General features: G+C 50.6%; 1 protein-coding gene across 2 annotated transcripts in view; it reads left to right on the top strand.

Moving 5' to 3' along the window:
• Positions 1-22,607, top strand: part of SHISA6 (shisa family member 6) — a 184,390-nt gene extending 161,783 nt beyond the window's left edge. For both annotated transcript variants that reach the window (XM_032129157.1, XM_032129155.1), the window contains 2 exons: positions 8,468-8,620; positions 16,194-22,607. In XM_032129157.1, the coding sequence (XP_031985048.1) occupies positions 8,468-8,620; positions 16,194-16,744 (704 nt within the window). In that variant the 3' untranslated portion in view covers positions 16,745-22,607. The remainder of the gene's footprint in view (positions 1-8,467; positions 8,621-16,193) is intronic.
• Positions 22,608-23,313: the final 706 nt, after the last annotated feature.

The following is a 23,313-nucleotide window of genomic DNA, read 5'->3' as shown; positions in this document are numbered from 1 at the left end:
GGTGTCTTCACAGCCTTCACCTGTAATTCCCTGAGTCTCCAAGCTCCCTCCGTGCTGGGCCTGAGCAGCAGAGGATTCCCACACCCAGCTGTGCAGACCCCGAGCCCGGGGCTCTGCAGGAGAGCTCCTCACGGAGAAGGAAGGAAAGCCAAGTTCCCTTTCCCCTTCCTGCACTGGCTGGGCCTTTGGAAAAGCAGAGCCAAGTGCACCAACCCAGCTGGTTTCCCAAAGGTCTTGGGAATCACAGCAGGATCTCAGCATCTGGGAGTGATCCAGGTGTGCAGCAGGGCAGCCATTCCCTGTTTGGGGAATCGTAATGGGATCTCAGTGTGCAGGAGAGATCCAGATGTGCAGTGGGGCAGCTGTTCCACCAAGCAGCGTTCTGGGCAGACCCTGCTGCAGCCCTGGCAGGGCCATGGTTCAGCTGAGCAAGGCAGAGGGTGGCCAACATCTGTTTCCATGGCAGATGCTCTCCAGCTCCTCATGTCCTGCTGCCTCCAGCTGCCACAAAGGAGCAAATCCCAGGGGATCAGAGCAATCCATGCTCACAAGGAAGGAGGAGAACAAAGAAGAAGCAGGTTTGACCTTAGGTTTTGGAGCTGTTCTGCTGCAGGTCCCCAGGGTTAAACCCCCAGGGGCTCTGGTTTAACCTGGCAGGGGGTGGCATTTTCGGGGCACAACCTTTCAGTGCCAAGGGGCTGCCCACCACAGAGCTGGGATTGCCTTGAGCTCTTCCCGTGCAGGAAGGAATCACCACTAATTAACAGAGGGGTCACAGTTAATCTGCTCTGTCAGGCTGCTCTCACCTTGTTATCAGAGCTGGGAGGGGGAGTCTCCCTTCCCTCCCTGCCTGGCTGGCACAGAGGGCTGGAAAATCTGGTATCTTGGGGAAGACAATTCCCAACGGGATCAGGAGAAGTGACCACAGGCAGGTGAGTCCCAGGAAGTGGCCAGGGCCAAGCTGGACGGGGCTTGGAGCCCCTGGAAGGTGTCCTTGCCCATGGCAGGGGTGGCACTGGATGAACTTTAAGGTCCCTTCCAGCCCAGCCCCTCCTGGGACTCCACAGTTCCATGACTCTCCCAACCCAGGGTCTGCAATCCCCGGATTTCAGTTCTGCTGCTGTTGAGGGCTCTGAATTTACCACTCTGACTCGGAGCATCCCACATCTTCCAGGAATCCCTTGGTTTTTTCCTGCTGCCGGACTATTCCTGCCCCAAATTCCCTCGCAGGACACCAAATGTCCCATTCCAGAGCTACCTGCAGCCCTTTAGAAACCTCAGCCTGAATCTGCTTTCAGTGACAGACTTTAGACCTCAATTCCACTGAAATCAGAATTTTCCTGTGGATTTCCTTAACTCTAGACTTTATTTCTACCTCAGCTGCAGATTTGAGCTGCAAATGAAGAACTCTACAGCAGTTTTAGGAAGTGTAGTGATTTGTATGTAAAATGTGAGTGGGAGGGAGCAAGTATTAGGCTCTAAGCACAACCAAGTTTTACATATGAAATGCAGCTAAATCTTTTGATACATTAATTTATCTCGCTTAGATATTCAGCCTTCACACAAAATAAGCACATAAAATGATTTTCCCATAAAAACATTAAAATATGAAGGAAAAAAAATGAGCTGGGGGCACAAAAGAGAACTGAGCATCAGCTCTAACAGAAATACACACTGACTGCCTGGGCTCAGTTTCTGCTCAGCTTATTGCTGTATTTTTCACTGCTGCTGAAGTTTCATCTCATTATATTTAGTGCATATATAATTATCCTAACCTTAAGAACACCTAATAAACAATTTTTTTTTACATCTTTATAAATACCAAGCACATTTCCAAATAATACAGCGAGAAGGAAGTTCATAGCACGATTTTTATGTCAGTTAATTGCATTTGACAATCATCTCAAAAAATACTTGGTAAACCACCATGAGCAGCCAATTACTTCAAGGTTTTAATGTGGCCAATTTGTTTTTCCATGGATGATGCCTGGGATTGCTCTGATGGAGGCAAATTTCATTTTATAGCTGTACTTGTGTGAGCTTTTACCAGATTCCTCTCTGTACTCATGTAGGTGTTTGTCTTTTTTATATTTCTCCTTTCTTTTTCTTTCTTTTCTTTCTTTTCTTTCTTTTCTTTCTTTCCTTCCTCCCTCCCTCCCTTCTCCTCTTTATTCTCTCTTCTCTTCTCTTCTCTTCTCTTCTCTTCTCTTCTCTTCTCTTCTCTTCTCTTCTCTTCTCTTCTCTTCTCTTCTCTTCTCTTCTCTTCTCTTCTCTTCTCTTCTCTTCTCTTCTCTTCTCTCTTCTCTTCTCTTCTCTTCTCTTCTCTTCTCTTCTCTTCTCTTCTCTTCTCTTCTCTTCTCTTCTCTTCTCTCTTTTCTCTTTCTTTTCCTTCCTTCTCTTCCCCCTTCTTTCTCTTTTCTTCATTTCAAAAATCCAGGCTGTCTTCCTTCCCACACACTAATAGGGCTTTGGGGGATATATTGCTGAAAAAATCCTTGCATCAATTTTCTAACATCAGACCAGAAGCTTCAATTTGGGGCAATCCCAGAAGATATGAAAATGATTCCCAATTCTGTCACATCTCCTCCAGCAATTTGTTGAGAGTTTTGTGTCTATTGTGTTTAAGACACTGTTTACAAAATCCTAACAATTAAGGACTGTTTAAATTAGCTTTATCCCCGGTAGAAATATATGGGAGAAAATGAGAAGTTAATCAGATGTGCAGCACAGAACCCACAGAACAGACCGACACTTGATGTCCTGACCTTCTGCAGGGCTGGGATGGCAGTGGGAGGGAGATATCCAGGGCTGACAGGGCTGGAGCACCCAGCCCCAGCTCCTGGTGCATCCACGGTGCCCTTTGGGGTGCCAGGGCCTGACTCCTGCTCTGCTCAGCAGAGTGCACAGACTGCTGTGGTGCAATACAGGCTCAGTTCTGGAAATGGAGCTCCTTGGAAAATCAGGGCCACATCCACCTGCCATGCCCTGAGAGCTACTGGCCGTGCCCTGAGAGCTGCTGGCCGTGCCCACAGTGCAGAGCCGCGCTCTGTGCTGGGCTGTGCTGGGTTGCTGGGGACGTGGTTGGATCGAGGGAGGTTGGACTCACCCTGGATGAGGTTTGTGCTGCCCTCCCTTCAGTCACAGTCACAGAAACCTGGAATGGTGTGGGCTGGAAGGGGCCTTACAGTCATCCATTTCCAACCAGAGCACAGCTTGTGGCTGCCCCTGGATCCCTGGCAGTGCCCAAGGCCAGGCTGGACAGGGCTGGGAGCAGCCTGGGACAGTGGAAGGTGTCCTTGCCCGTGGCAGGGGTGGCACTGAGTGCTCTTTATGATCCCTTCCAAACCAGACCAAACCAAACCAAATCATTCCATGGCTGTGTGACTTTCCCTTCAGAACCAGCTCCCTCTCCCTGCCCTGAGGAGCTCTGGGCATGAGGCGCTTGCAGAGGTGGGGGCAGGCACCAGTTTGTAATGGTCTCAAACCCAGTAAGAACAAGCCCCAGCTGCACACAGCCCCCAGTGCTGGCAGCTCTGCTGCCAGAGCCAGGTGTGGTGTTCTGCAGCCCATGCAAAGGCAGCAAACCCCAGCAGAAGGAGCAGATCCTTTGCTCTGACTGCTCGGTGCAATTCTCATTTCCGCAGCTCTCCCTTTCAGTGGAATTGGCAGCGTTGCTCCTCTCAGCCCAGTTGTGGGGTGTGACTGCAATGCTCTGTGTGCCCAGGAGCCTTTCCAGGCTCATCCCCCTGGGTGGCAGTGCTCAGGGATGTCATCATTGCCATGCAGTGTGTGGTGCACCCCTTCCCTCTGCACCTTCCTCCTTCAGGCTGCTGCTCAGTTCTCGGCCAGGAGCCCTGCAGGACCCGATCCTAGAACCATCCTGACAGGCACAGGGTTTTTAGCACTGGCAGAATTCAAAACCCTCCATCTCCAGCTCATATAAATGAGGGCAGCTACTCACAGGAGAGCTCTGATTTACACCACAGAGGACCTGACCTGGAAATGTAGAAACCTCCTGGAGATTAGTCATGAGAAATGCAAAGCACTATTAATAACAGTGTTTGTAACACGGAGAAACAGAAGTGTGAAAACACAAACACTGAAGATATCTGTTATAAATTTTAATTTGAGTCTGCGAACATCCATTTATTTGCCTGCTCTGACAGCGTGTCACTTCAGGATGGCCTGGGAACTCTGAGTCCTGGCACAGAAGGCTCCAGAACGTCATCAGTGCTACCAGATTTTCCTGAGGAATGGGGCCCTTTGTAAGGACTTGCGTCAGAATCCGAGGCTTTGCGTCTGAGCCTTCAAAGGGCTGAGCAGAAGGCAGTGCTGGGGGAGCAGGGAGTGCTCTGACAGAGCGCTGGAGCTGTGCTGAGCTGAAGCTGAGCAGCAGAAGGCTGGGTTGTAGCAGCTTCTCCTAGGTGACATTGTTTGCTTTCTCTGGGTGAATGTTTTAAAAGGCATCTGTTGAAATGTCTTGCAGAATTCGCACAACATATGTGCAGACTCAAATGCAAATCTGCAGCACATCCCTTTTGCCACTTGAGCTTTGTTTAGAACTTTGCCATCAATTCACTTTCTTTTTTCTTTTGGTTTTTTTTTTTTTTGGTTTTGGGTATCATCTGCTCCCGTCCTGCACATGAAAGGTTTTGTGCCTTGTGTAAACACACTTTGAAACTGTCTTCCAACAACAGGGGCAGAGCGAGATGTGACAAGAAGACTTCAGGTCTAATCTCCACAGCTCTGGAAATCCTGAAACTTCTCTGAGCCCTGAACTTGCAGAGAGTTTGCAAAGCAGTGGCAGAGAGAGGAGGCTCTGCCTCAGCTCAGAGGGACTTTGTTTCCCTGTTAGATGAAAAAGCAGCCGAGTGCATGGGTCCAGCAGAGCAGTGAATTCGTGTGTCCACCTTCACTGCAATGGCCCAGGCACAGCTGGACTGCAGGACGCACACGCACGTGGTGCCACGCCAGTCCCAGGACATTTTCCTGTTTAGATCAGGGTGCAGTAGGAGCACGGGCAGTGCTCCCAGCCCTCCTGCAGGGCAGCCCCTTCCCCAGCCCCTGCACAGCAGTGTGGGCAGGGCAGGAGCCTCTCGGAGCCCAGCCCAGGGATGCTCTGGTTCCCACAGAAACACAGCAGGATTCAGACTGGCCTGGCAATTCTGGCTCGTGGAGCAGAAGAAATGCACCCACCTTGCTCGGTAGGGCTCTAGGAGGAGAGATTAGAGCTCCACAGAGTTCTCTGCTCCCTTCCTGAGCTCCTCATGCCAGCGTTGTGACTTCTGGGCTGGGCTGGGCTGGGCTGGGCTGTGCCAGGGCTGGAGCATCCCTGCTCAGAGCACTGTGCAACCTCTGCTGCCTGGAGGATGAGGAAATGCTGCAGAGCTGAGCCCTCTCCTGCTGAATTAATCAGAGACATCGGCAGAATTTTAAAGCGTTGCATTGACTGTGCCAAGGTGTGGCTGTGGCAAGGAGAGTTTAGAACCCAAGAGAAATGGCATTGCTGCGGGAGGTTCCCGTGGCTGCTGTGTGTTCTCTGGGCTGGGTGAGCTCCATCTCCTGCCTGTTCCTCTGAAAATCCCTGTGCCACGCTGGATGGTGTGTCAGAAAATGGGCACAGAGCTGCAGGATAGTGCTGAGGAAAATGGGGACTAAACCTGGCTTGCAGAGGTAATCCCAGTAACCATGGGACAGAGCTCGTGTTCCAGTGGTTATCTCCAGCTGCCCAGAGTGTAGAGCTGGACTGGGATGAGAGGGAATGCGGGGGAACACAGCAGGGAACAGTCTCAGCTGCCCTGCAGGGAATGGGAGACCTTTTTATTGATTATTGATTTAATAATTCTTGGTTATGGCCTGCAGCTCCCATAGGAGCCCACAAACACCACAAAGAAAGAGGAGAGAGACAAGAGACAAGCGTGACTCAAATATATGGCAGGAGTGAAAAACTGCTGAGAAACTTGTGCTGAACTGGCCTCAGAATATAAATTGCACGAGATATTTCTCCTTACTAGAGTGCCTCAGTTCCCTGATCTCCCCCTCAAACCACATTATGCAAAGACATCTGAAATTAGCTTTGGTCATTTCAGTTTATCCCTTATTTTGCTGAGTGATGGGCAGTGGATTTCAAGGTGACTTCTCATTTGCCAGAATCATTCTGCTCTGTTCCTGAGTGACTGGATGGCAAGGAGAGGAACTGATCCTGCACCAGCCCATCAGATAAACGTGTGGCACTTAATTTCACACACCTCATGCAAGCAGTCAATTAATGCTCCTGCTTTGGCACCGAGCACAAGCTCCAAGCATATGACTGGGCTCATTGCAGCATGTCCAAACGCCCATGAAAATGGAGATTAGCTCCAGGTTCTGGCTGAGGAATTTGCAACGAGATGTTACCCCAGGGTCCTTGCCACACAAGCACGAGTAGGAGTGGGGACATGGTTTCAATGCTGATACAGTCTCTGTTTACTGGATAATATCTAATCAATTGTTTCCAGCCCCCTGATGAATGCAATGCACTCCCTGATCCTGCAGCCAGTCTATTAGACATGGATTGAAGTCATCAGCAAGGAAATGATGCTCTCTGAGAGGTGACGCTCCAGCTCGCTTGGGGCTGTGCTCTTTCTGCCAGAGCAGAGCCCTGTTCTGGGAGAGCAGAGAGGAACAGAAGCGATGGGAAGGGAGAGTTTATGAACCGAGGTGGTTATGGCATTGTTGGGAGGAGTTTTTCACAGTGCTGAATTCTGTAAGGAAGTCAGGACTGCCTCAGCCTGTCTTTGACACCGTGCAGAGCTGAGGGTGGGTGTCAGGAACGTTAAAATATCCAGGGGAAGAACACTTGTGGAAGCAGCTCTGGATCCCTGTGCACAGACACACAGGGGAGGTGCTGGGTTCATTTCCAGGCAGCAGGAGCACCGAGGACGTGGCGAAATGAAAAATGCAGAGAGCAGGAAAATGTTCTGCTGTCCAACAAACAGAGCTCCAGAGGGCAGAAAGGCAGCAGGGGAGGGGATGGCCTCACTCTTCCAGATGTTTTTTGGAGGGAGCAGATTCACTTATGAGTCAGGTCTAGAAAAACGTCTGTGAAATATCTGCCCTCTTCTTGGGTGCATTTTGGGTTGAACTTTTTTCTGGGAAATGGGAGAAGTTAGCGAATGTCTGGACACTGCACAAAGCCAACACATGTTCCGCATGAGATTCCCCTGCTGCTCTGGCACTTTGGGGCAGAATTTGTGCTTTTATCTCAACCAGCCCATGGTGCAGAGGCTGCAGGAGGGTTTGGGGCAGGTGAGTGTGCACTGACCATGCCCTGCTCTTCATGGGGACACTTTAGGGGTGCACAGCAGGAATATGTGAACCCAAGACTTGAACGTTCTGCTGCTCTTGCAGAGAATTTACCCCTCTGATTTCATTTTCAGACCATACTGGAAGTGGCCACCTCCTTGGTCTTTTGCCTCAGCTACTGAACCCCATCACTGCTCTCACTCTGACAGAGCCCACTGGTGTCTGTTCTAGGTTTGCTTCCAATAATTGAAGTTCCTGCTTTGTTAAATATTTTCATATCTGCCCATTTTAATATCTGAACACCTGAGAGTTACAACTGCAGTTCAACAGGTCCCTGTGCCTTGGCTGGGCTGATGAAAGGCAATTTTTCAGCTTGCAGCAAAGGAACAAGGTTTCAAAACTCTGCAGATAGTCTGGACTTCAATTTTAGCACCTGGGCTCAGTGTTAATCTTTACTGACAGTGCCCTCAACATTGATATTGTGAGAGAGGGCACTTAGACCCTTCCTGGGGACTCCCTCAGTGACCAACAAAATGAACATCAGTAGAGGGGTATCCTCCACCCCTCAGGGATAGAGATTTCCTGCCTCAGGAACCTCTCCAACACCTTGCCTTGTCCTCTGAGTGTCCCCACAGCCTCACTTCACACAATCCTGCGTGCAGGGGAAGCATGAAGGTTTCCAGAGCCCCACAGCCCCAGTGCCAAGGACAAGCATTGCCCCAGAGCCCCCCAGGTTCAGAGCACTAAAGAGGAATCTGGCACAAGCAGAGGGCAGTGGGATTATCAGCCCCAGTTACCAGAACCCCCCCAGACTGGTTTTGTGTCCCTGAGGATTGGGAGAGCACAGTGTGGGGGGTGAAGGTGAGTGATGCTGCCTGAGCACCTGGCACAGCCCTGCTCGGCCGGGGGGTGAGTGCCAGCCCAGCCCCCATCACAGTGGGACAGCTCCGGGTGACTGTGAGGCAGCACTTTGCTTCTCTCCCTCACCACTGTGGACAAGGGAACAACGCCACGGGATCCGGTTCTCGCTGATGTGCTGGTGCCAGCTGGAATCGTGTCCGAGAGCCTGCCCCCGAGGCTGGCTCGGACCCAGCCTTGCTCCCTGCTGGAGCCCCTGGGAACGGGCTGCCTCTCTCCATCGCCTCGGCGCACACCTCACACCTGCCTCTCTGTTTTCTTGCAGACAAGCCACGAATGAACAACATCCTCACTTCAGCCACCGAGCCCTACGACCTGTCCTTCTCCCGCTCCTTCCAGAACCTCTCCCACCTCCCGCCGTCCTATGAGTCTGCTGTCAAGACGAACCCGAGTAAATATTCATCTCTGAAGAGACTCAGTAGGTGTCAGCTCGTTTCCCTCCCTCTGTACCTCGTGTGTCCTCGGGCACGGCGTTGAGGCAGTAACCCCCTTCCCTCTGCCGGGGCACTCCCGGGTTGGCATCCCCGGGAATGGCTCCTTTGGCTGTCGCCTCCCACCAGGGATGAGTGTAGAGAGTCATTTCATTACTGGCAGAGCACGTGTGGTCCTTTTCTTGCTGCGCTGCCTCCCACTGCCCCACTCGGACCTGCTCCTGAGGGAGTCATCTGAGAATCCTTTTCTCCGCTCTGCTGGAGTTGAGCCGAGCCCCGCTGGGTGCTCAGAGCTGCCCTTGGCACAGCAGGGGCAGGGATCTCACCAGCCACAGGGGCAGCTGGAGCCAAATGACAGCAGAAAGCTGCTAAGGTGGTTGGGAATATCCTTTCCAGGAGGAGCCCTGCCTGCCTTGGGCAGTGCTGCAATCCGCGTGTTCCATGCTGTGTGTCCAGAGCTGCTCCTGACCTGCGCCATGCTCAGATCCTCAGATCCATTTTCTGTTCCATGCTGCGTGTCCAGAGCTGCTCCTGACCTGCACCATGCTCAGATCCATTTTCTGTTCCATGCTGCGTGTCCAGAGCTGCTCCTGACCTGTGCCATGCTCAGATCCATTTTCTGTTCCATGCTGCGTGTCCAGAGCTGCTCCTGACCTGTGCCATGCTCAGATCCATTTTCTGTTCCATGCTGTGTGTCCAGAGCTGCTCCGGACCTGCGCCATGCTCAGATCCATTTTCTGTTCCATGCTGTGTGTCCAGAGCTGCTCCTGACCTGCGCCATGCTCAGATCCATTTTCTGTTCCATGCTGCGTGTCCAGAGCTGCTCCTGACCTGCGCCATGCTCAGATCCATTTTCTGTTCCATGCTGTGTGTCCAGAGCTGCTCCATGCTCAGCAGATCCATGCCCTGCTCCATGCTGTGTGTCCAGAGCTCCTCCTGGCCCGTTCCATGCTCAGATCCACAGGGTGTTTTGGGTATTCCAGCAGCTTTGCCCTATGCACACTCGTTAGCATCTCTCCTTTCCTGCTGTTTTATGGATTGCATTGTTCTGCCAATGGTTCTGTAATGCTCCAGTTCATCCCCTTCGCCGATTTCAAACTCTTCAGCTTCGGTGGGATTCTGAAATGAGTGATTTTTGTGCAGGAAATGCTCTCTGCAGACTCACCCTTGCTCTGTGGTTTCCATGAGCAGTTTCTGGATGCAGCCATGGAGTCACAGTGCTGAACTTAGAGAAATAACTTAGGTGTTCCAATGGATCACTGAGGGGAGGGCAGGGGAGGATGAGAAGCAGATCTGACTTAGTCCGTACAAAATCTGCATTCCCAGTTTAGCCAGCTAAGGGAGACACCAAATTAAGTGGCAGGGAAGCCCTTGGACTGTCCATAAGAACTATCTGTGGAAGATTTTTCAGAAGAGACAATGAAATGAAAACGTAGCACAAAAAAATATCTCAGTCCATTCCTCGGCACCTCAACTTGGGACTTATGTACCTGTTTAATATTAAGGCAAATTCATCTGATGTGCTTAAAAGTAAGAATGTGCTGAGCTGTGTTGGAGCCCAGAGCTGAGGTATTTGGGGATTGGAACCTGCCTTCTTCCCTGTTCCATGTTGCCTGTGCACAGCTCTGCTTCTGCCGTGAGCTTTGTTCCCTGGAAACACTTGGATCTCACATTCCCAACCAAAAGAGTTCTCCCCCCTCAGCCTCCCAGTGATGAACAGTCCATGTTCATGGGTAGCTTGGATGATACTGCCTGGGATTGGAAACCTCTTGAAACCACAGCATTGTAATATTTCTGCTTTGAATTGTCCCCAGTATGAGGTGATCAAAATGAGAATTTCTGGAGGCCCTGGCACAGGGTGCCCAGAGCAGCTGGGGCTGCCCCTGGATCCCTGGCAGTGCCCAAGGCCAGGCTGGACATTGGGGCTTGGAGCAGCCTGGGACAGTGGGAGGTGTCCCTGCCATGGCAGGGGTGGCACTGGATGAGTTTTAAGGTTGCTCCCAGCCCAAACCAGTCTGGGATTCTACAGTGTGATCCTATGATTTCCTAGATATTTGTCTAAAATGACAAAACCAGATTTGTGTTAAGGTGCCAAGATTAAATGTCCTGAGTGTAGTCAGTGCTCCTGGAGCCTCCCTGCCCCTCTGGGCAGTCCTTGTCCCAGTCAGTGGACACCTGGCAGTCACCAGGAACCCAAGGACACTGGGCTTGTCTTTGGCTCTTGGCTGGAGAGGGGTTCAGTCAAACCCTTAAATAGCCACCCCACCAACCCCAGCAGGGCATCCCTGCTCGCTGCAGGGCATCTCCCACCTATTTACCCACCCAGGGCTTCAGTGGTCTCTGCAGGGCACCACCCCAGCCTCCTGCACAGCACCTGGCAAATGCCAAACCAGCTGCTCGACTCTGTGTTTTTGAGTGGCCAAATAATCTCAGCTCTGAAAGTGCCAAGCCCTCCCTGCTCCTGCTGGGACTGAATACACTCAGCACCTCCAGAATCACTGAATCACTTTCTTGCAGCTGCTCTACTCCAGAGCCAAAGGAAAAGAGGCACCCAGTGCCCAAACCTCCCTTTGCAAAATGCCAGCAGGATAATTTTCTTATTCCATATGAAGGAGCTGAAGGCAACACAAAAAAGGTGCAATATCTAAATGCAGGAGTTTGAAAATTACTCATAGTGCATTCACTTTTCTTATTTAAAATTACTCCTTTCCAATGGACTCCCTGTCATGGTTACAAAAAAATAAAATAAAAAATTATGAAGAGGTCATTAACAAACATTTCTACTCAGGTAAGATAAAAAGCATTAGATATTTTTAAAATCTATGTTTCAGGTGCTTGTTTGGGATTCTTTGGGCTTGCCAGGCAGGGAAAAGTTACTTACTTTCTTCCAGTTAGCAGAGACAGACTGTGAAAGACCAGGGCTCTTTATCTCCCTGGCTTTTCCTTCAGGGCACAGACATCAGGAACCCACCTGGGGTCTCGTGGGAGGGTCTCTGAGGGGCTGGGCACCCCCTGGCAGCCCTGGCAGGTGGGAAAAGCAGTGGTGGGAGGCCGTGGGAGCGTGGCTGAGCAAGAGCAGCCGCATTAATTCCGTCCTGCATGGTGCTCCAGGGAATTGCTCTTCCCAGCTAAGTGAGAAAGGTCAGCCAGGAAGGAAGCTCGTGTTTTCAGGCATATTAAACCACTTGGTGCTGGCTGGAGAATCATCACAAATGCCTGGGCAGCTCAGAAATGTTAAAGCCAATTAAAACAAGGAGAGACAAGCCCAGAGAGGAAACGTGCTGGAGCTGCAGAGGAAGAAAGCCGGGAAAATCACCTTTAGGAAAAGCAGAGGAATTACTGCGAGGGCCTCACGTGCACACACACGTGCACCTCTCCTCACCATGCTAACAAACAACGGGAACAAAAAGCACCCGTGGCTTTTCCAACTTCTCCTCCCAGAGCACCACAGATGTGCCTCCTTTCTGTACCTCCAGCACCAGAGGAGCTCTGCTCTGCCTTTCTGCAGTGGCACCTTAGGTTGAGGTGGAATGTGTGATTAAGAGCACTCATTTGGGGATCTCCCTCCAAATGGGAAAAAAAACCAACCCCAAAACCACAAAAAAGAGCTGTCCAAGGGCAAATCAGCTGAGTCTGAAGCCAAGGCAGTTGAAGCACTCAGACATCCCTGAGGTTTGGTGAGACCAGCCCAGGTCAATGTTCTAGAAACTGCCAAAGAAAGGGCAGAAAAATCCCAGACAAAACCAATGAAAAAAAGCCCAAAAAGTGTGCAGAAAGCATGATTTCCAGTAATTCCAGTTCCAAATGTTTGAAAAACACAAGGAAAGACACAGAAATATGGGATTGATTTAAAAATAGAAAAATTCCTGCCAAGCAGTTGCACCAGTAATCCCTTTTTGTCTGCTCCCAATTTCTGTTTTTTTGGAATCCTCTTAAGACACATTTTTGAATTTTTAAGCACAACCCTGATGGAGAAACATACTGGATTGGAGTTTTATTTTGGTTGAAATTGTGAATGTCTGCTCTCATGTGAGCATCAATGACAGGATAAGAGGCAGGGTTACCAGATCCCAACTGTCCCAGGGACTGTGCTGGTGTGATGAGGGTGACATGAATCAGCCTGGAAGGTGTCCCTGGCCATGGCAGGGGGTTGGAAATTTAAGATCTCTTTGAGATCTCCTCCAACCCAAACCATTCTATGATTCCAAGGTTTCAGTTCCTGCAGAAACTTTGGTTTTGGTCAACTGTGCAACCAGACCTCCACACTTCCCACCCGGTGGGCGAAGCTCCTGGAGCTCCACTCTTCCCAGCCTGGAGCTGGATTTGGTTCACTGCTGCCCCTGGGTGCAGGAATTCTGTGGTTCCAGCACTGTGCTGAGCTCTCCCTTGGCACCAGGCACGTGTGTGATGCAGCATAGTCCTGCCAGGCTTCATTCCCCATCCCTGGCTCCGGCTGACACCCCCTCAGCGCCAACAGCCTGGGAAATGTCTGTCTGGTGCTGCCTCGAGCAGCTTATTGGGTGTGACACACGGCTGTTCCGTCTCTTCTGGCTCCTCTGAGATAGAGATGAGAAGTTTTTCCACACCTGGAAATGTTCCTCCTCCTCAGCATCACAGGGGGCATGGCTTGAGTGAGCTTAGAAGCACCTCTGGAATTAAATCAGCTCCCTGAAAGGTTTGGCCATGTCCAGCAAGAGGCTGTACAAGGGTCACGGGGTGGGAGAGGGAAGGAAAAGGTATTTTTAATGCTCCTAATGGACAAAATGTTTTAAAGCGTAGAGCATGCTGCATGTTTGTTCGAAATTAGCAAGGAACAACTTCAAACCACTTTCACTCAGCTGATTGTGCCACCTCTCTAGCAGCCTCAGAGCTGTAAACCTCACATAAGCTGGTTTAGCTCCTGCTGGCAATTACCAGAGCCAGGTGTGGGCATCCAAGCACATCTCCATTTGGGATGTTCTGTGCTTTAATTACATCTATTTAGAGTCACTTGGGCAAATCCAGCGGAACTCCTCTCATCCAGAGCAGAGGCCAAGTGCCAGAGTGCTAATTGCTTCATTCCCATTCTGCAGGCAGCCTCCAGCGTGGTTACCGAGCCTGTGCACACCCAGTGTGGCATTTCCATCTATGGCCACAATATAGAATGAAAATGCCTCCATTTCCTGGGGCCATATGGAATTTCCCCCGCCCTCAGGCTTCCTAGAAGGTGATTTTAAAGACACAAGAGCTCGAGCCCAGGAGTGCTGCTGCCTGACATTTGCAGTGAGACATCCTTCCAAGAAGCGTTGGATTGCGAAAAATCAAGACTCATTGCTGCAGTGTGTGCTCTGGAGAGCAGATCCCACGAGCAGGAAGCGAGCACAGGGGAGCCGTGGGTGCCCTCACACCTTGGGGGTGTGTGGGCTGTGAGGAAGGGGTTGGCAGCAGCAGTGGTGCCAACAGGCCACGGCACAGATGTTCTCAGCTCCTGCTTCTGGATGTGAGACAGGAAACCAACCCCACCTCCTCATGGATCTTCCAGGGTGTGCACAGGGGCCAGGGAGCAGTGAAGGGAAGGTGTGGGAGAGGGGGCGAGGAGATAAGTGAGGGACATGGCCCAACACAGCGTGGTGACGGCTCTGCAGGGTTTGCTGAACCGGTGTCTTGTGAGCAAAGCTCTGGGATGTTGTCAGCACCCACCACACGAGCTCTGGCTCATGGGACAAGCAGCCAGTTGTCTTCAACTCTCAGCCAATGTGGCACATAAAACCTACAGGTTGATGTCTCTGTCAGAAGAAAGAGGGAATTTCCACCCATATTTAACTACCAGGCCTGCTGAAGGCCTGCGGGAAGAGGCAGCACCTACTTCACCTGCCTCATGATCCCCCTCTGTCCTGCAGCAGAGCTTTGCTCTTTTTGTCACTCTAACCTCCTCAGAACCTCCATGCATGGGAAATTTTCATCTTCTGTCATCTCATCCTTTCCCATCTTCCTTCTCCTGCCACAAACTGAAATACTGGAGCTGAGAAAATAACAAGGCTCCTCTTTATTATCATTACCATGTATCTTTATCATATTTGTCCTATAAACAAATGACTTTCCCAAGGAATTTTCTGTCAGGTCCCAGGATCTGGCTAAGGATGTGTAGGAGAGGATGTCTTTGCCCGTCAGCACTTGGCTCAAGCCTGGTAGGGCAAGTCCCTGCTGGGTCCTGCGCGTGTTCCCAGCTCTGGGGGCTCCGTGCCAAGCTCTTCCTACGAGGTTACTTTGGAACAAGCCTTGTTTCTTCTGTAAGGTGGAGAAATTTCCTTTACCTTTGCATGAGGAATCCCTTCCTGCACACCAGTGCTGTCTTCTCCAAGGAGAGGAGGGCTCCTGCCAGGTGTCTGGGGTGGGTCTCACTCTGAGGTGCTCTAAGATGAGCCAGAAAGGAAGGGGGATGCTTTTGGACACATCAGGAAAACACCTCAGACAGAGCAATGAGGGAGAAGGTTCACAAGGATGATGAGTGTGGAGCATTAAATGTGACTCCATCCCCTGACCCACGGAGACCAGAGTTGTGCTCTCCCACCTGTGACAGTGGAATTTTGGGGAAGGATGGCTGTTCTGGGCAGCCTCCTTCCAGGTAAGTGATCCCAGTACCCCAGTTCCCAGCATGTGAACATCCAATGGGTTAACCAGAAAGGTTTTGTGTTTCTGTTGTTGCTTTTTTAAAAAATCTGGAACAATTGTGGAGTTGCTTCTTCAAGTCACAAGCTGGTTGAATCAGGTCATTGCAGCTGCTGCAGGATCCCAGCGATCTATCACGATACAGCTGCAGTAGCCAACATCCTCTCTGAGACTGCAGCGTTTCTCCCAAAGCCAAAAAAATAACAGGAGGGTGAGTGTGTGTGGGGTGTGTGCTGCATTTCAGAGCAACAGAGAGTCGTTTAAGATGCAGGAGCAGCAAACTGAGCAAGAAATGTTCCATGGGATAAATTCTATTATATCAACCAAGGCTGACTGAAAAAGTGGGAAATGAAACCTTGGGCAGGTGATTCAGTGTCTCAGAGACCATCCCACGACCACCAAACCTGTTTTGTGATCACATTTCCGAATATTTAAATGTGGTAATTAAAATGTGATGAGGTCACTCACGGCTCCGGGGAATACCCATGTCTGAGGGCAGAGGTGAGATGTGCATGTCCTCAAACGGGGACCTCGTCTGCTCGTGTCACCTGCCCTGTTCTTTCCCGTGAAGGTGACATTTGGGAATTTCTCTATAACTCATCTTTCATGTAAATCACCGCCGTCTGGCCTCCCCAGCACATGGAGTCTGTTGTCCCACGGTGCAGGAGGATGGGATGCATTGCCCAGGGGATTACACTGTCCCCGTGCATTGCACACTCCTCTGTCTGCCACAAGCCCTTGGTGGCACCACCCACAGCAGGCTGTCTCTCTGGCAGGGTGTCCGTGCCTGTGGCAGATGGTCTCTCAGGTGTCACTAGGAGGCAGCTCCAGGGCTGTGTGCTGTGCACAGCCCTTTTTCACCCCTGGGACAGCACTCTGATGTTTCTAACCTCTCCCTTTCCCTTCCCACAGCTGACAAAGAGGCTGACGAGTACTACATGAGGAGGAGACACCTGCCCGACCTGGCAGCCCGGGGAACGCTGCCCATCAACGTCATCAAAATGTCTCAGCAGAGCAACCACCGGGACAGGCCCCGCCGTCCCATTCGCGCCATGTCCCAGGACAGAGTGCTGTCCCCTGAGAGGATCATGCCCGAGGAGTTCAGCATGTCCTATGAACGGATCCTCTCAGACGAGCAGCTCCTGTCGGCAGAGCGCCTGCACTCCCAGGACCCGCTGCTGTCGCCGGAGCGGTCGGGGTACCCCGAGCAGTCCATGTCCAGGGCATTGTCACACACAGACGTCTTTGTGTCAACACCAGTCTTGGATCGCTACAGGATGTCAAAAATGCACTCCCATCCCAGTGCCTCAAATAACTTGTACAATACCTTGAGTATGAACCCGACCTCGGCCAAGCGCCAAGCGTTCGCCTCGCGCCGGCACAACACGGTGGAACAGCTGCATTACATCCCCGGCCACCACCACCACTACCGCACCGCCAGCAAAACAGAGGTGACTGTTTGACATGACCCAGTGCATTGTAGATACTCCTTAAGGACTGGGGTGGCCACAGCACCCCGTTCTGCAGTGGCCTTATAGGCCAAGATAACCTCTACTAACTCAGTGTCTGCAAAGACTTCTCTGACAGTCCCATCCACGTTGTTTTTAAAGCCACCCCTTCATCAGTGACACAGGAAGAGCTGAAGCAGCAGTCAGACACTAGTGAGGGATAACAGAGGAAATTTCCTGATGTGCATCAGTTTCTGTCAAAGAAAGCCATAGTAATCGATGGCTCCTTCCAAGGGCTCACCTGCATTATCCCACAGTTTCCATTAATTCAGGACTTTTCAGTTGCTCCAAGGAGAAGCAGCCTGAGATAGGGAGGAGGAAATACAGGAAAGGGCCTCGTTCTTGGTCCTCATGTTTGGCCTTTCTGTAGCAAGCAGGGAAGTTCTGGCTGCTGGGGTCACCCCCAGGCTGCTTGACACCCGTCAGCACCCACACATCTGTTCTTTGTCACCCTTGGAGCAAGTTCAAGGGCAGACTTTCCTACGGGACTGGCAGATCTAGGGACAAGAATAGCCTGGCTGAGAAATAAAGTTTTAGTTTATATTAAATATACTCATAAGATAAAAAACATACTAGTGCCTACAAATCGCCTGCTCTCTCAGTGTAGGAAGTAGTGGGGTTGATGTGTTCAATAAGCACAAATATGCTGAAATGCTTGTTAGACCCTTTTCTCCACTCATTCTAGTATCTTGGTGTCTCCAACATGTAAATAGGAAGGAGGAAGAGGGTTACTCTTCCTCCAGCTTATTGCCGCTGCTGAACCTGAAGCACCAGAACCCGTTCAGCTCCACACTGCTGACCTGTGCTGGGGGAGGTCCTGACCCCACCGAGACCCCCGCGAGCCAAGGCTGCCACGCCTGTCACCGAGCCAGGATTTCTCCCCAGAAGTTTCTTTTCCTGATAGCCTTTTCCATGGCCCAGTTCCCCTGTTTCTGAACGTTTTCTCCTCCCATTTACAGCCTAGAACTCCATATGTAGCAAATCTTTTTCCAGCCCTTAGCAGAGGCACAGAGCTGAGGGTGTCTGTTTACCGAAAAGCAGGTCGGTAACTTTCCGTGGTTTTCTCTCCCTGCAATGGCTTCCCAAGAAAACCTTCCAAATTCCAATTCCACTGAGTCCCAATCCTAACCATGAAGACAGTTACATTTCATGCATATAAATTATATATCAAGCATAATTATAATTAATGGGCATGTTGTATATCTGATATAATGCTAATTAGATACTGTATATTTGTAAAATCTTTAAAACATAGACTCGTGGGTCCAGAATTTGTGAGGGTTTTACCTTTGGCTTTCCAGGCAGATTGGGCTTTGCTTTGGTTTTTTTTTTTTTTTTTTTTTTTGTTGGATTTGCGTTTTGTTTTTCCTTTCTTTTTTCCCTTTGATTTGTGCTCCTACCAAATTCTGTAGAACCGACTCCCACTGGAACACACTTCTGCGGCCAGGAAAGGGTCTCAGAGGGTTTGAAGGCCAGCCAGACCTGGTGCTGGAGCTGTGGGTGCTGGACACCATCCCTGGCGTGCCCTTGAGGCCCCACCACACACACACACCCAGTGGATCCGGCCAGGCACGCTCCCTCCTCCAGGTGAGATGACGACTGACTTCAGGCTGTGAGCACATCCCTGTGCATTTCTCTTCCTGTCCCACCTCCCCACACTGACTCTTTTCCTACATGGCTCTTCATTAGGCTTCACTGAACTTTGCTCTGCCCTTCTCCCTCCCCTCAAATACCTCCCACCTCCTGGCCTTAATGACATTCCCAGTCCAACGTGCCAAGTCCTGTAGCAAACAATGATCCTGGGGCCTGAGTGTGAGTCTCCTGTGGAGGCTTTGGTGCAGCACTGGGTTTTTCTGGTGCAGGGTAGGCGGGAGGAGCATGTGTCCTTACCCCAGTGGGACTTACAGGTGGGCCTCAGCGGGGTGTCCAGGTGGCCTTTCTCCTTCCCAGACTGTCCTGGAGGTGGTCCTATTTCCAGAGCTTTATCCTGCCCCATCTGATGGAGACTGTGTTGAGAAGGGCTCCATCAGTGAGAGGTTACTGGGGCTTTGTTTGACGGAAACTGAGCTGGGAAGGAATAATCTAATAACAGTCTCCAGGGTCAGATCCTGCAGCCTTGGGCAAAATCACTCTGGGCAACAACCAGGACTGTCAGTGGATCAGGGTGGCAGTTCATGGCATGGGAGGGATGAGAGAGAACAGGCTCACACCTCCTCTCCTGCCCCCCTCCCTTGATGGACACTACTCTCCCCTGACTACCTCCAAGCTCCTCAGCTCAGCCCTGGATATTTCCTCCCAGAAGACAATCCCTGTGAAAACATGGCCCTTGCTGACCTTCCCACAGGCCGAAGTGAAAAGAAGAGAAACTCTTGTGGCTGTAGCCGCTGCTGAGGTTCTGGGGCTCTTCCACTCTCTCTTGGCCCAAGCAAAGCAGGGAGATCTGAACACTGTGGGGGAGCAGAGTCCACTGTAGAGCCTCCAGGAGCTGTGGTGGCAGAGCCGGAGAGGAGGTGATGGTGGGAGGCTGTGGGTAGGTGAACACTCCTCTTTCCATGTCCATAGCTGTGTGTCTCAAGCTCTAGTCCTCATCTAAATGTTCCATTTGTGAACTAAGAAGTTACTGGACCAGATGCAAATTTGGAAACTTTGCGTTCAAGTAGCCCGTGCAGGTGCTGAGCTGTGCCTGGGCCATTTGACCTCTGTGTCTTCTCCTGTTCTAGCTAATGAATATCACAGGCCCTCTGCTGACGTGTCCTACCTGGGCAAGAATCCTCCAGAGAAGTCTTAGCCTCATTTCCTTGTCTTTTTTCTACCCACTCAACTGTTTCAAGCAGATGTGTCCCACAAGGAGCCTTTTTAGGCCAAATCTCTTCAGGGACTCTGCCACCACCACAGAAAATTTTCAGCAGATTTCCTTGGGAAGGAACCGTGCCCTGGATACCACCTGGGCACCATGTGTTCCCACAGCTCGCTCTGTGTGCTGGAATGGGTTGGTAGATGGGGCAGTGGCATTTCAGCACACACAGCTGTCCTTAGGTCGTTTTTTTTTCCTTATTCCTCCTTCTGAGAGTTTGTCACTGAAGGAACACTTGCCCTGGGACCGAGTGTCGAGACCCACAGCCTGGTCCCCAGCACTTCAGTTCCCCATGGCCCACACATGATGATAGTGGGAATTTCCAGTTCTGTGGAGGGATCAGACCATAACAGCTGTGAAGTGCTTTGAGACCCTCTCACAACAGAAACTGTAGAGCAGCAAAGTGTTTTTGTGAATCTTGTTTGTCATTGTCCTGACACATCGTGTGTGGTGTGTCACAATCCACTGTCTGCCCAGAACGAGAGGGCCGGGCTGGGGTTGCCCAGTCTCCCACTGCTCTCCTCCTGGCCAGGGTCCTGGCAGGCAGCAGCTCTAAGGGATGCTGTTCCCTGCACTGCGACCTTCCTGCTTCCTTCTCCCCATGTCTGAGCCACCACAACACCCTGCACTCAGGAGAAAAGAGGGAAGCAGCCACATTCCTCTGTACAGTAAAATATAACCTGCCTTGATTAATGTCATATACTCTGCAGAATTGATCTGTCTTTTTCTCCACCCACAGGTGCAAACCCACACCTGGGCAGTGTCCAGTTCCCAGAGCGCATGTGCAGGGACTGGGGCAGGGGGATGTAGAAAAGTTTCTATTATTTCCTACAAGCTGATAATGATTTGCATTCCCTGAGCAGCGACACATCCCGGGTGGCTGCACTGGGTTTTATACAACTCTGTGTGTGTATATATATAAATATATATACACATACATACTGTAAAACGCAGTCAACACGTTCTGACTGACCCTGTCGCAATCGAAGCTTCCAAACTGTGTTGAATCATTCTTTGAAACGTGGAAAACTGTTTTTAATGAACCACACACAGCACCATGCGCAACAGAGACTTTGTCATAAAAAGCCTTCTAATGCCAGTGAACCGTGTTTTAAGGAAAAAAAAAAGAAATATTTTTCAATGTTTTAATGTTCCTTTTATAAACGATGAGCTGTTACTTGGGGATGGGGGTGGGTGGGAAGAAACAGAGACAGCTGTCCGGGAGTAAGCCTTCCTTCCCTGGCCTGGATTTAATTTCTGTCTGCTGAGCCTGACTGGCTGCAAAGCTGCTCCCAGGAACCTGAGCTTCCCGCATGCACATTTCTGTTCTATCAGAAGCATTCCCACCAGGAATCTGCAGGAGCTTGGCATCAGGTTTTTGTAAGAGATGGTTAGTTCCTGGTAGCTGGGAAGACATCTTCATCTTCTTCCACCACCACAAACAAAATCGCCATGAACCAGGGAACTGTAGTTGTGTTTGAAATACGTGTTCTCTTTGCGATCAATTTGACATCCTCAGCTCATGGAGAAACTGCTTGTCTTAGTTTGGTTTCAGATTTAGTGCTTAATCTGGAAGGAGGGGCTCTGCTGAAGTACCTTTAGCACCAACAGATTTTGTGTTCAGGTGTATTTCATCTGAGTGAAAGAAGGGAAATATGTGAGAAAGTGGCTGAAGTATTTTCCTAGTGAGTGCTGTTAGCAATAAGCCCGTGTTGGGGCTGCTCCCTGGGGAACAGCCACTTCTGTGCTGTGTCCACAGGCAGGTGGGAGAAGGGATCATTCCCAGCTCTCTCTGTTGTGAGAGGTGCCCTCCCCGAGCCAAAATCCCGGCTGGGAAAAGCCAACAGTGCTTTGCCCAGGGCGAGGGCAGAGTTGGATGGGGCCATGTGAGTGTGTTGGTGTCAGTCTGAAAGAGATCTCTGCTCCCAGCACCTCGGGTCTCCACCGTGGCCACACGATGTCTGGGAGGTCTCCATGCCAGGAGGTCTCCATTCCAAGAGGTCTCCATGCCAGGAGGTCTCTTTCCATACCAGGGGGTCTCCATGCTGGGAGATCTCATCCTGGGAGGTCTCTCTCCATCCCAGGAGGTCTCCATTCCAAGAGGTCTCCATGCCAGGAGGTCTCTCTCCATGCCAGGAGGTCTCTCTCCATCCCGGGAGGTCTCTCTCAATCCCAGGAGGTCTCTCTCCATCCCGGGAGGTCTCTCTCAATCCCAGAAGGTCTCTCTCCATCCCGGGAGGTCTCTCTCAATCCCAGGAGGTCTCTCTCCATGCCAGGAGGTCTCTCTCTGTCCCAGGAGGTCTCTCTCCACCCCGGGAGGTCTCCATCCCGCCCCGCTGCCAGGAGGAGCCGCTCCCCCTGCCCCTCTGCTCCACCGCCGCCCCCGCCCGCCTGCAAACCCCTGAGACATTTTTGTAGCAAGAATTTCTTGGCTCTGAGAAAGACACTTCTTACTGTAATATTTTTAGTTTGGGGGACAATATTTCCTAAGAGGGGTTAAGTGGATATTTTTGTGCTTTAGCCCAGTTTATGGATTCCATGTTTATTATACAGTAGTACTGAAGAGGAAGTACATTTGTATCTGTAACTTTGCACAGACTCTTGGTTAACCATTAAACGAGCTTCAAGATGAGCAGTATTTGACTGTTTTTCTCTGTATTATTCTTGTTGTTATACCTACCTGTAAAAGCACATTCTGTATGTACTGTAAACAAAAATATTATCAGTTTAGTAAAATTTAGAGTCTTAAGGATTTTTCCACTTTTGTCAGTAACAACTATTTATGGATTAAAAAATAAAGGCAATTTCAACATATAAATTGTTTCTTTTTGATATCTATTGGGGGCAAATAAAAGCCATTTTCTTGGCAGCCTTCCCAATCTTTGTAACCAGCGTTTGAAAGGTAGATATCTGTGGTTCTATGTGTAGTTAAATAGCATCTATTAAAATGAATGCTGCAAGGTCTGGAAGACTCATTATTTTTATGTATTTATTTACTGCATTTCATCATCGTGCCAGGAACAATCAGGGGAATCAGAGACACATTACCATTTGCTGTAAAATTTAGTCTCACAAGCCTAGAGGATTTTATTTTAAAGTTGCCCTTCTTTAAGTTTGCCTCCATAATCCATGATATTGTCTCCATCTAGAAAGCCTTGGGTTGCAAAGCTGGAACTTGTGGAATGTCCCACAGCGGTGAGGCTTCCACAAGGGCTTTGCTTTTGCTCTCAGCAGTGGAGCACACACAGGAGTTTCCCCATCACCCTTCCAGGATGTGGAAGTGCCAGGGAGCTCAGGGTGGGTGTGACTGAGCGGCCCCCACTGCCACCCCGGAGGGGCAAACTGCATTTTCATTTCTACCACCTCTGAGCCTGGGCTTCCTTACCGCTCTGTCCAGCTGGGAAACGTGGCAGGGGTTCTTTCCTTGCCTTTTGTGAAGGAAATGTAAAATTCCATATTTCGCATTGCTGATATCCCAGGGATCCTTCCCACCGCTGCCTTGTGCGGGGCAGAGGTTGTCACCTCTCTACCACTCACTCACCAAGCCCCAGCTCTGTTTTCCGTCTTTGATCTGGCACATTGGGATTGCCCAGCCTGGAAAACAGAAGGTTTCAGGATGACCTGACTTTCAGTGTCTGAATGGAGCCAACAAGAAAGATGAAGAGAGACT

This window comes from Corvus moneduloides, chromosome 19 (assembly GCF_009650955.1).
Source record: "Corvus moneduloides isolate bCorMon1 chromosome 19, bCorMon1.pri, whole genome shotgun sequence".
Taxonomy (NCBI): Eukaryota; Metazoa; Chordata; class Aves; order Passeriformes; family Corvidae; genus Corvus; species Corvus moneduloides.
This window is presented reverse-complemented; position numbering and strand designations above follow the sequence as displayed.